Source organism: Lutra lutra, chromosome 6, assembly GCF_902655055.1.
Source record: "Lutra lutra chromosome 6, mLutLut1.2, whole genome shotgun sequence".
NCBI classification, from domain to species: Eukaryota; Metazoa; Chordata; class Mammalia; order Carnivora; family Mustelidae; genus Lutra; species Lutra lutra.
This window is the reverse complement of record NC_062283.1, coordinates 47,712,115-47,725,844: the sequence shown is the minus strand read 5'-3', so window position 1 is coordinate 47,725,844 and position 13,730 is coordinate 47,712,115. Positions and strand designations below refer to the sequence as shown.

The 13,730-nt window shown below is 34.1% G+C and overlaps 1 protein-coding gene and 1 pseudogene across 5 annotated transcripts in view; both read right to left on the bottom strand.

The window, feature by feature from the left end:
* KHDRBS2 (KH RNA binding domain containing, signal transduction associated 2) overlaps nucleotides 1-13,730 on the bottom strand; it is a 618,929-nt gene that overhangs the window by 62,988 nt on the left and 542,211 nt on the right. For all 5 annotated transcript variants that reach the window (XR_007128209.1, XR_007128210.1, XR_007128211.1 and 2 more), the window contains exon 7: nucleotides 1,826-1,907. Coding sequence is in view for 2 of the 5 variants with exons in the window: in XM_047734409.1 (XP_047590365.1) it covers nucleotides 1,826-1,907 (82 nt within the window). In the remaining 3 variants the exon portion in view is untranslated. The remainder of the gene's footprint in view (nucleotides 1-1,825; nucleotides 1,908-13,730) is intronic.
* On the bottom strand, nucleotides 8,366-9,160 carry LOC125102539 (actin-related protein 2/3 complex subunit 2-like; annotated as a pseudogene).

Genomic DNA, 13,730 nt, shown 5'->3' with positions numbered 1-13,730 from the left:
CTAAATCAAGAAATTGTTTTACTCTCTCCTAGTTGTGTTTTTAGTGTGTGGTAATTTTTTTTTCTACAAAATAGTTTCTGAAACAAGATGTAGTACTTTATTATCACCATTTTTATGCACTAATATACAAAGATTAAATTACAATTTGTTTGAAAATATTGGCAGATGCTTTAAATATGTAGCCAATCACATACAATATTCAGTGTCTGTGACATGATGCAAAACTTTCCGCCATCCTAAATAATTGTGCTGTCTTGATATGTAACTGGGATTATTAAGATATCACCTACAGTATAAATTCTTAGCTCATGATGGCTTTTCTATTTAACATACTACAAATAAAGCAATTACTCAAAGTTGAAGGTGGTCATTTTCCTAATGATATGTTATGCTTAGCTTTAAAAGTATCAGTTCACACTCATCTTTTTCCTAATTGCCTACAGTATTCTCTCTAAGTAGAATTTCCCTTCACTTCTTTCACTAGGCTGTCCTTCTGGTCATGCAACATGCATATTTATGCATTACATGTTTTCCTCCACTCCATAATGACCTTAAAGTTGTTTCTTTCTTTGTCACCCTCCCAGATATTACTTAATGAAGCATCCAGATCTCTTTGGGTCTCATTGGTCAATAAATGGTCAATGCTATAATGATTTTGTGACAATTAGTTCTACTGGTTTCTGTCAATCACATATAGGGGAGAATCACTTAACTATCATAAAAACTCTTCCTACTTTCCCACGAAGATTGTAACTTTTTTCAGAAAAAAATATTTGGGAGATAGATTTTTCTAAGAATGCATTTGTTTAATGACAATTTTATTCATAATTGTAAAAAAAAAAAAAAAGAAACAACGTATTTGTCCTTCAACTGGTGAATGTAGTAACTATGGCACATCCTTACAATGAAACACTGCATAGTAATAAAAAGGAAGAAAACATTGATACACATAATGATATGAATAAATAAATATCAAATATATCATGATATGTAAAGAAGCCAGACTTAAAAGGTTACATATCATATCATTTCTACTTATATGGCATGCTAGAAAAGTCAAAATTGTAATGGCAAAAAACTGATTGCTGTTTCCAAGCCCTGGGAGGGAGAAAAGTTGTCCATATAGGGCCATACGGAAACATTTTGGGTTGACTAAACTGCCCTAAAACTTAATTTTGATGGTGGGCACATGATTGTTTGCATTTGTCAAACTCACACAAACTCTGTACCTTAAATGGGCAAAAGTTACTATATATAAATACTACCTCAAAAAATGTGACTTTAAAAAAGTAAAAATAAATGGATATCTCAAAATGTGATCAATCTGAAAAGATATGGTCAATAATCATTTAGAGATCCATCAAGAACAGAAAGGAATTATTCATTCCATAGGCTGTTTTATAAAATTTCCTTTTCAGAAGGAGTACAAATAACATTCATGTATCTTTTTTTTATAAATAAAAATTACATTTTGGGAGGAAAACTTCATTGAACAAATGCCTTGTGTTTCACTGTTGTGTTAATTATGAATTTACTAAAATAATCTCCAAAAGTAACAGTATTTTATTAAATACAAGCTTACTTAATGAGTTTATTAGTTATGATAATTATCTAGTTTTAAAATATGCACTGCTATTATTAACAATTTAAGATTATTATCTTTTATCTCTCAGTCTAGTAAACAACTTAATAATTCGGGAAGACAATGGAGAAAAACCACTGCTAGAAACTCTCACATAACAGAACAGGAACTCAGATACAAGAGACAAAATAGCAGAATTAGAAATAATCCTGAGAAGGATGCTTTAGACAGCAAATGCCTTACCTTTGCGTTTGGGTGGCATAGCTGTTATCGTAAGTCTCATAGGTCTGGTCATCATATTCACCCCCGTAGCCTCATCATACCCCTAAGTACAGGCAGAAAATGGTAGAAAGACCTATTAGCAATCAACTTGATTAACTTAGGTCTGGTTTGGCTTAATGAGATTTTAAATGATGTGACCTTAATTTAGTTTTTATGTTTGGTTAGTTACTCTGCATCAGATTTTACTAGACTAATAATTTCTTCATAACCTTGACTAATATTTCATGGACCAGATATTAATGCTTAATAATTAAACTCAGCATGTCATTAAAATAGCAATATCTACCCTATAATTTATCTGGAATTTTAATCAATATTAAAGAAGACTATATAAGAAGTTAAAAATAAATTTTCTTTCTTCTTTGAAAATACTGTGGTTAGATAGTGTGCTAATATCATGGTGGTGTTAACATACTGGTTACCAGCCCCACTGGTTTTTTTTTTTTTTCCTTCCCCCGATAATAATCACAATTATGATTGAAACTATAAAATTCAAGATCCTTAAATTGTTACCAACTTTCAGTAAAAAAGATACAGTCATCATTGCAAAACAAAAAAGAAAGGAGAAAAAAGAAAAAGGGAAAGAAGAATAGGAGGGAAGGAAGGAAGGAAAGATGAGAAGCGAAAGGGAAGGTGGAGGGAAGGACTGGGGGAGGATAGGAGGCAGGAAGGAAGGAAGAGGAAAAAAGAAACCCCACAAAGAGCCTTTATTTTGTTGTCCATTCTACAGTTTTAAAATCTCATAAATAAGATAATGTTGGTGGTGAGTTTGATTACCTAACTAAATTAATGCTACCAAAACTAATGCAGATTTGTCATTGCAGACTGTGAAAGCAAACTAGCAGTGTACAATCCAGTTATCAATCACTGTGTGAGAAATTTACCTTATTTCCCTTTGTAGTCACTGACTGTACTCTAAACCCCTAGCCATCCACCTCAACTATTCCCTACCTCTGAAAAAAGCTTTTGATTTTTCTGCCTCGGGCCTTTGCTGGTGTGTCTCTTTCCCTGGAATGCACTTCCATCCCATCCCACCAATTCATAACTTCATTTCGGTCTGGAGGCTTATAAATCTCTCTATTATGTTCAAGAATTTAAACAAAAAAATATGTAGACATGAAAGTTTCCATATCAGTTTTGACTAAGATCTTGAGTTCATTTAATCTGAAAACTAATATTTTTTTTCATCAACCTAAGAACGTTTTTAAAATATTATTTATGACTTCTCCATCTGGCTTACCACTTATATAATGCTATTATTTATATATGAGGTTTGCTGAGTCTGACTTTAATTTCTTTTATTCTACTTATGGCTTTCCTCATATTTTTGCTCTGCACTAAGGGATTGTTTCTCTATTTGATCTTTGACTATTCTAATTCAGTTCCTGTTGAATTAAAAAATTAATATTCTAAAGTTAATTTTAACACATAAGATTATTTTTTAAAATAGTACTAAAGGATTTATGCACAAAAAACAGCACTTTCTTTCTTTGTCCCTATATAAACCTCAGTTCTCTTTAAGCCTTTTCATCTATTATTCTAGTATTAATCTTTTGTATTAAGTAATATGGTTAATGTTGCTGATTTATGAATTTTGATTATTTTCTATTGACTAGCCATTCAGGTTACTAAGGATTGTTTTTTTTAGAGTCTTCTCTACATTTTTCCATGCACTTTAATATAGTTTCATCATTATTTTTGTTAAATAGTCAATATCTACACTGTCATTCAATATAAATATTATTCACTAAGAATCCAAATAAGTAAATACAATTCTTTTTTAATTTTCATATACTTTTTGTTTCTCCTAAAGTTAATAATTGCTCAATCATTTTATTATTTTCTTGGCTTCCTATATATTTTGAATTATTTCTTTGTAATTATCCCCCTGCGTTGGGCTCCATACCCAGGGTTCTCTCTCTCTCGTTACCCCTCCCCTTCTCCCCTCCACTCATGTACTCGTTCTTTCTCAAAAGAGTATAGTTAACATACAATGTAATATTAGTTTCAGGTGTATAATATACTGCATCAGCACTTCCATACAACACCCAGTGTCCATTACAGCAAGTGCCCCCTTAATCCCCATCACCTGTTTTACCCACACACTACTGCTCTGGTAGCTCTCACTTTTGCTCTCTCTGTAGTTAACACAATGTTTCTTGGTTTGCCTCCCTCTTTTTTTCCCTTTGCTTATTTGTTTTGTTTCTCAAATTGACATGAGTGAAATCAGATGGTATTTGTCTTTCTCTGACTTATTTCATTTAGCATAATACTTTCTAGCTCCATCCAGTCATTGCAAATGGCAGGATTTCACTCATTTTTATGGCTGAGTAATATTCCATCATATATACACACACACACACACACACACACATATATATACATATGTGTGTGTGTGTGTGTATATGTATACACACACACACACCCCTTTTTATCTATTCATCAGTCATTGGGTACTTGGCTGTTTCCACAATTTGGCTATTGTACACAGTGCTACTATAAACATCATGTCTATGTATCCCTTTAAATTAGTATTTTTGTATCCTTTGGGTAAATACCTAGTAGTGTGATTTATGGATTATATAGCGTAGTTCTATTTTTAACTTTTTGAGGAAACTCCATACTGTTTTCTAGGGTGCTGCACCAGTTTCTATTCCCACCAACAGTGTAGGAGGGTTCCCCTTTCTCCACATCCTCGCCAACACCTGCTGTTTTCCTGTGTTGTTAATTTTAGCCAGACTGACAAGTATAAGGTGATATCTCATTGTGGTATTTCCCTGATGATGAGTGATGTTGAGCATTTTTTTATGTGTCTGTTAGCCGTCTGGATGTCTTTTTGGAAAAATGTCTATTCATGTCTTCTGCCCATTTTTAAACTGGATTATTTGTTTTTTAGGTGTTGAGTTTTATAAGTTCTTTATATATTTTGGATACTAACCCTTTATTGAATGTGAAATTTGCAAATATCTCCTCCCATTCTATAGGTTGCCTCTTAGTTTTGTTGAGTGTTTCCTTCACTGTGCAGAAGCTTTTTATTTTGACATAGTCCCAATAGATTGTTTTTATTGCTATGTCCAATGTCAAAGAGGTTACTGCCTGTGTTCCCCATGAGGATTTTAAACTAAATTTCTAAATACTCTAGGATTTTAACTTTCCCACTTAGGTCTTTCATCCATTTTGAATCTATGTTTGTGTATGGTGTAAGAATGTGTTCCGGTTTCATTCTTTTACATGTGGCTGCCCAGTTTTCCCAACACCATTTGTTGAAGAGACTGTCTTTTTCCCATTGGATATTCTTTCCTGCTTTGTCAAAGATTAATTGACCATATGCTTGTGGTTTATTTCTTGGTTTATTATATTGTCTTGATCTATGTGTCTGTGTCTATCTTTGCGCCAGTGCCATACTGTTTTGATCACTACAGCTTTGTAATATAACTTGATTGTGATGCCTCCAGCCTTGCTTTTCTTTTCAATATTGCTTTGGCTATTTGGGGTTCTTTTATGGTCCATAAAACTTAAGGATTGTTTGTCCTAGCACTGTGAAAAGTGCTATAATTTGCGGATAGAAGACCAATGTATAGAAATCTATTGCATTTCTGCACAAAAATAATGAAGCAACAGAAAGAGAAACTAAGGAATCAATCCCCATTTACAATTACACCAAAAACAATAAGATACCTATGAATAAATGTAACCAAAGAGATAAAAGACCTGTACTCTGAAAAGAATAAAACAGTGATGAAAGAAACTGAAGATGACACAAAAGAAATGGAAAGGACAGACATTCCATGCTTATGGGTTGAAAGAACAAATAATATTAAAATGTCTATATTACCCAAAGCAATCTACACATTTAATGCAATCCCTATCAAATCCTCCAGGCTTTTATTGGTTCTATAACTCTGCTTTTTTGAGTACTCTAGACCAGTTGTTTTGTTGACTTTCCTATATTCTGAATTGATTATTCCTCATTATTATTTTGTTTCAATGTTTTTGAAAAGGATACTGCACCTGTGATACTGTGTTGAAATATTACCTGATTGCAAATTTTTAAAATTCTAACTCCACACTAGATTGATCAACTGAGTATAGAAGTTTAGGCTGAAAAATGGTTTTTGATCAGAATTTTTGAGGGCTTTGATTGAATGTTTTCATTACTACATATTGGTGCTGAGAATTCCTGCTACTTGTATGTGACCTAGTTTATTTATTTCATTTCACTTTTTTCTTTCTGGATGCTTTTACAAATTTTACCTTTGGTTTTCTGAAATTTTATAATGCTCTGCCTGTGTGTGTGTGGTGTGTGTGTGTGTCTTTTCATTCAGAACGCTGGGTTACTCAGGGAGCTCTTTCAACTGTGGGAGCTTGTGTTCTCCAGTTCTGGCAAATGTCATTGTACTTTTCTTTTCTCTTTCTAGTACCTCTTATTAATGGGATATTGGATCTTCTGCATTGCTGCATTAATCTTATCTTTATGTCTTATGTGATATCTCTTATTCTTTTGTTTTACTTAATGGGAGAATTCTAAGAAATCAACCTTTCAGCTATAGTATAAGATATATAACTTTATTTGCCCACCTGTACCCCTCCAACACACACATTAACAACCATTAGAGGGTGTACGGTAGGCTCCTATGTTCTCAGGTGAAATTTAGGCTTCCTTATTCTCAACTCAAGGCTTCATCTCCCCTCTGGTAGAGCAACAGTTAACACTACAGCTGGAATTTCCCATAGCTGAACAAGATAGGCAGTCTAGTTCTCTATCTTGGGGATCACTGGGTCAGTAACTAGGGCATTAATTGTATTTGCCACAGGTGTCTCAGGGGCTGCACACATCTTTTCTAGCATCCATACTATTGTTCTCCAACCAAATTCTAAAAATATGGCTTCATTGACCCCCAGTTGTTACTCTGGACTCAAAACTCTAGCTTCTAACAGGAAGCAAGCCAAGGTTTTGCTTTGTTTTGTTTTTGTGTTCATGGGCCCACACTAGAAGAGCCAAGATGGGACTCAGGTACATATTTTCAGAGCCTTCAAATCCCTAAATTTCCTATGTTTTCCCCTGTTTTTATCTGTTGAAATGCTATTGATATCTAAAGGTTATTTTATATTACACAATCTCAGGAAAATTTTCCTGCTTCTTTCAAGTTTATGGTAACCCTTGTCTTCTGATTCTAATAGACTGTTGTTTTTATCACCAGTACTTAGAACAGTACCAAATATGTACTGTATTTTTTTTTTTTTTACAATTTTTCACTTTTTTAAAATTGAAGCTCCTGAGAAGCATGGACTATGTCATAGGTTAATCACCTTTTTATTTTTAGATGCCTATGGTGTTTAGTATAGTTTATTCCATAGAGCATTTTTTCAATAAATATGTATCAAATTGTTAAATTAGCATAAAGGAGAGTATTCTCACCCAGAGCAGATATGGATTGACTCAAATCAGTCACACTGAAAGAGAAATATTTCAAATGATGATTTTATCAAGTAGTAGTATTATCTCCATTTATGAGAATAGCTTTACCATTTAGCTTGTGGAAGGCTATTACATCTTGCCTCCTCACTTACACTTTTACTTTTAATTTTTAAGTCTTACACAGAAAATCCATAAAACATATAGAAATATTTCCTGGCAATGCACAGTTTCATAAGGAATAGTGCAGTGGTCCCAAATAATTGTCCTTACTATAAAGGGAAAGTAAATGTGGATACTTATACATAATTTATTTTGCTTTCTTACATTTGACACAAGTTTATATAGTTTTCTTAGGACAAGTAAAATTATGAATCATGCTGGTAATGTTCTAACATAAATCAGTAAAATAGAAATGCTCCCTACAAAGCCAGTCAGTATCTGTATGAGATTCAACTTAGATATGAATGTTCAACTAAGAAATGAATGTTCAACTAAGAAATCAAAACATATTCTTTCCATTTTTGCTCCATTGTTTCTGCTGTTCCCTTTGAAGAAATTACTTTTTTTAAAGCAATTTCTATGCCCAAGGAGGGGCTCGAACTCACCCCTTGAGATTAAGAATCACATGCTCTTCTGATTGAGCCAGCCAGGTGCCCCTGAAGAATTACTATCTATATCTCTGCCTATTCACACAATTGTACTAAAAATTATGACTTTTTTTTTTACAATAGAAAGATTTTATTAATGACCCCAGGTGTATTTCTTAGATACAGGGATTTTGAACTCAAATTTGGAAGAAAACAAGTTAAGATTGCTTTGTCCTGCAACTCATTACCAGTAACATACTGCAAGGTGCAACAGCTTGGAAAAGGGGGAAGAAGGCAAAGGGAATGAGGGAAGATAAAAGGAATTAAGTCGAGCAAGTGGAATCTCTTTTTTTTCCTTTTTTTTTAAATTCTTGAGAACTATTATGTCCTTGCCAGTACAGTTCATTTCTCCAGATATTTCCCAAACATGGTACAAAATGGAACCAAATGGAGAACCCCTTAAGAACCTGAAGCTGCGCCATATGAAAGCTATGATTAGCCAGTAGCCTTCTGTTGCCAGTCGCCTCCTCCTCCTGCTCCCAATTCTAGCGGTATGAAAATGGTCTTCCCTGTGACTGTTTTCAGTTCTTTTTTCTCAGTGTCTGGTGTGCACAGTTCAGCACCTCGAGGAAGTTGCTGGTTTTGCCCACATCATTTGTGAATCTAGGCCTTAGAGCACTGCGGTGGTAGTGAAGGTGGTCCCAGGACGTGTGGATCGGGTTGTTGGTGTTTTCTCGAGCCCTGGCTTCGGTGTGGTGAGGGGAACGAAGGTCATAGAGCCAGTGTTGTCACCCGCTGCAGCATCTGTGCTCTTTCAGCTCCAGAGGAGGTTCCCGGTGGCTAAGGGGGGACCTGTGGGACTGTGGGGCTGGCTCTGTGTACTTGTTTGAAGTCTTGCATGGACACTTTCCAATCACTAACATCACATTATCCTTAAACACTGTGCTAAAGACTACTGCGACTCTATCCTTTTAGACTGAACATACACGGTCTCACCATCCCTCTAACAGATAACTGCCCCCGTTCTCTCCTTCTTTGCCCTCTTCTTGGGATTAGAGGCATTTCTCAAAGACAGAGGCAAAACAATTTAATGTCAACATGCCAGCCTGATGCACAATGGAATCCTTGGATGCTGGCAGATTATCAAGGTCATGTAGCAAAGAGACATTGTCTTGGTTTGGGATTTACCAAGAAAACCCTGTACACCCTCTTTATTAACTCATCAGTATCACGTGCCTGAACTTCCTTGTAGAATTTCAAAGAAACACTGACCATCACTTTTGTTTTTTTTTTTCCATTGGGATTTGAAATATGATAGAGGACTCCCAACAAAATCTGCAAGTGTTACTTCTACTGCTTCTGGTTTGTTACCAGTGGCCACATTTTTTAACTTAAGTGTGACCGTCTCCTCAATGATGTCATTGTTCACCTCCAGCAGGATTATGGCAGCAGCTGGCCCCCAAGCCTGAACCCGGCCTGCCCAGCCACAGCTCATGGTCCAAGACCGTTTTAGATGCTAATTAAATTATCAGGGTCTCAGAGTAGAATTTTCTATATCCGATGTCCCAGTGAAAGAGAAAAACACCTTCTGCAATTAAAAGTTTTAATGTTATTTCCTTCCAGCTGAAGCCAGATGATTTGGCATCTTTCACAAAAAAACAAAGTACCCAAGGAGGAAAGATTCATTGTTTCTGGAACATGGTTATGAAGAACATCTCTTCTATCTTGAATTCCTTCATATTTGTGAAGTTATAAATTCTTTAGTTTTCTATTCTTTGAACCAAATAAAAGATCCTTACAAGATCCTTAAGGAATGCAGTCTTGGCTATTTTCCAGATCTTCACCAAGTCCTCTACAATTTGCTTAAGTTATAATTTGAAGTGGAGTCTGATGTGAAGGCCTGAGTAGTGTGAACGAAGAGAATGATTTCTTTGTAGTTCCCTATGAATTCTATATAGGTCACTTTATATATACTTTATGAATATTGGGCAAGGCAGCATACAGGGTAGATGTGCATTACTATAAATACATAATTATACAAAGCCAGCTCTTTTCAAATCTGCTTTGGAAAATATATTTCTCTGCCTTAATATGCCTACTAATTTTTCAATTTAATTTAAGCACTCCTTCTTGAACTATGATTTCTGCACCAATTTTGGGTTTCAAATCTAAGTAATATTGGCTCTCTCTATATGTAGACTTAAAATAATAGTAATTTCACCAGACTGTATATTAATCACTGAATTTATTATACAAGCAACAGAGATAAAAGAAGAACAAGACCTAATTCCTGTCTTTGAGAGGTTCTCAGCTTGTGCGATCTGATAACTGGTTTAACAATGCCTCTTCAAAAAAGTATGTGCATGTGTGTGGGTGTGTATGTATATATAGTTTCCTATAAATTTCACTGACATAACCACACAATTTACAAATAAAAATCAAACTTATAATATATATAAATTTAATTTATACTTATAATAAAATTGTATATTTAATTTATATTAAAATTTATAGCACACAACTTACAGATAAAATATCTAATTATTTTGTTTTATACACATACAATTTCATTGTGACTTGCTACCTCTTGTAAAATCAGTTTTTATAATTCTGATATTACAATGATACCATAATAAATCACAAACAGATAAAACATGGCTATCATCTTTTTTAAAGGCACTTTATGAATTTTAATTAGCATAATACAAAGAAAATACACCTAGGAATATCCCAATGAAACTGCTGAAAATCAAAATTTAACGGCATCCAGGAAAAATTGGTACATTATCTTCAAAGTGAACAAAAAGAAACAAAGCCAAATTTTCAACAGAAATGATGGAAGCAAGAAGACAATGGAATACCGTCTCCTGTGTGATGGCTATCTTATTCAGCAAATAAGACAGCCTTGTATTGATGGACATTCTAAATCTGACACGAATGCCATTTGCAATTTTCATTCATGTTGGGTTGGCAAGTAAAATGAAAGGAAAATCTTAAATACATATGTCAGTTTTATTCATTTCTCAGTTATGTGAGCAACTTTGTTCTGAGTTGGGACAATGGCTTTCACATACTAGGAGAATGGTCTCTAAATTTTGGGTTCTGTTCACACTGTAACAGGCTATAGGATGATACCATTTCAAGTTAAATCTGCATTATTAATATCTTCTCCATAGTGTTCTTAAATTTACATAATCAATAACAAAAGATCAAGTCCTAGCTTTTGGCATTTGCTGGTATCTGTGGTGTAAATATTCTTATCACGGCTGATTTCAGGATATCAACAAGGAAAAGCAACAAATTTGGGAAGAGATAAACAGTAGCACACTATTATAAATTATTTCCACCATACAAAAGCAACAGACATAAATAACCTAGGGCATAGATTGTAATAAAATAATCAGATATGATGAACTTGAAAATATTATCTCTTTCATATCATTTATTTAATTTTAATTTAATTTTTAATAATAGCTGGGTTAAATAGCCAATCACAAAATTTCTGAACATTTTACAAGGGGCCTTGTGAGCCAGCAAACATCAGTTGTAGCACACCCCTGCTCTCAGCTTATTATATACATGAGACCAATAGATGTCTGAGAAACTGAATACCTATGGAAAGCATTTAATAGAGTATGTAATAGGTGATATGAGTACAAGAATTTCTTAGGAAAGGTCTTATTTGAGATGGTTATTTGTGGATAAATCTCTATTTCTAGATGGACCAGCAGGTTGTGTGGGAGCATTCCACTTTCCAAGAACATCAAGTGTGAATGCCGGGCAACATCAAAGGAAAGTCCTGTGTTAGGGAACTAAACTTAACTAAACCTGTGTTAGGGAAATAAACTTAACGAAACTTAACTAAAGCACAAAATGTCTATGAAAGGGTAGGCAGTCAGGCTCAAGAAACAGATAAAAGGAAGTTTTGAAGTTCTTCCTGTGACATGGTAAAGAGTTTATCTGTATGTATCCTGTAGGCAAAGGAGCCATGGAAAACTTTCAAGCACTGGAATGATGAAATATACATCTGCATTTTGTAACTGTCTTTGATTCTTAAAAATTCCAAGTCTTTTGGGACGAGGCTCCATTTTCCCCCTCTACTTTCTTGAATATGTTAATCATAGTTATTGTAAAACCCCTGGATGATAACTCTAACATCTGAGTCATCAGTGCCTTCATTTTTTTCCTCTTGCTTTTGGTTGAATTGATATTGATCTTAACATGCCTTATAATTTTTCAGTGAACCCTCTCCTCAGTGTTGTGTATGGAAATTTGTGAAAACTTTGGCCGATGGCATTTTCTTCCAAAGACGATTAAATATTCTCCTGATAGGCAGTTGGGAAAGCAGCAGATGACCTTAATGTCCTGGAGCGTTAGTCTGAGGTGACTGGACACAGGGGTTTGAGGCTTAGATAGTCTGGGCTACAAATAGAGCTCTGGAAGTCATCAGCACATCGATGACAGTTGAAATAACAACCATTGTTCAGACTGTCTACGGAGAAGAGAAGCTTAGGCTGTATCAGGCTCTATGGGAACACAGTGTTAGAAGTCCCACTCCCCTCTTTAATTGATCTTTATCTCACTAGGAAATGGAAGGTACAAGCATCCACTATAATAAACAGAATCATGTTTTCTGTAAGAAGAACTCACTCCAGAAAGAAAATCAGTCTTGAATTCATAAAGAAGATGTTATTTCTTGGAAAGCCTATTGTAAAAGTCCCCATGCTAATGTATTTCTTAACATTGACCTGTACTGTGAGAATCTTTGGCTGTCTCTCTGTGCTCTCTACCGCCCACAGACACCAACCAAAACATCTTGGCAAAAATGGAAACATAAATAGATTAGGTATTAAATTTCCTCAGTATATAGAGGTTTTCTAATCAGTGCTCATTTATGGAATTTCGGAAGATTTCTTATAACTCAAAAAGGGAGTTATCACTCGTAATAGTTTAGAACATCTCTGACTCCAATTTAGACATGCATACATATGTTTTCAAAATACTAAATTATGTTATTGACAGTTTGTTAATGATTGCTGTAATGAATTTACCTATTTAAAAAGTTGAGTTGGATCGTATGACATTGCCATATTGTCAATTTTCTATAGTCCAACCTAATACTAGTATTAGAAGCTATAATAACTAACATGTTTTATCGACTAAAGATAAGTAAAAATGTGTTATGATGCTAGTAAATTATTGTGGCTTCCAGAAGAAAATCATTTGGAAATTTAAATGATATGAAACATCATCCTCACTCTGGTATATACCTATACTTTCATCGAAGACTCTTAAACTTAACAGGCACATTTAGCATTTGGTCATTATTCTCATTTCAGGTTTTATTTTCTGTAAAAGGTCAGTGGGTATTAAAAGAAAGTAAAAATAAAAGGAAATAACATGGAATTTTCTAACATAATCGAGAGAAGAAGAAAATAAAGACAAGCATGCAATCAAGAACCATTAAACATTCTGGAATTAAGTAATTTAATTATGAGGGTCAAGATCATAAATTTGTCACTAAACACTAAAATATTGGGCACAGAAGCAATTTGCAAATGCTGCCCTTTAATGGTATTGAATATAATTAACAGGTCAAATAGAACTTGACATTTAACTTTCTTTATGAAGTGTGGTTAATTCTTATAACATATGTTCCCTCCTTAACTTAATGAGTTATATCATAAAATGCATAAAATCCACTTCATATATGATCTCTTGTTATTATAATAATACTTCCTGGTAATAATACAAATTAAAAAACATAAAATATTATTAAAACAAAAAACTAAACACAGAATGCCTATGTTTTAATAGTCAGTATTCCCATAAGATGTAAGGATTAATGCTTATGACAAAT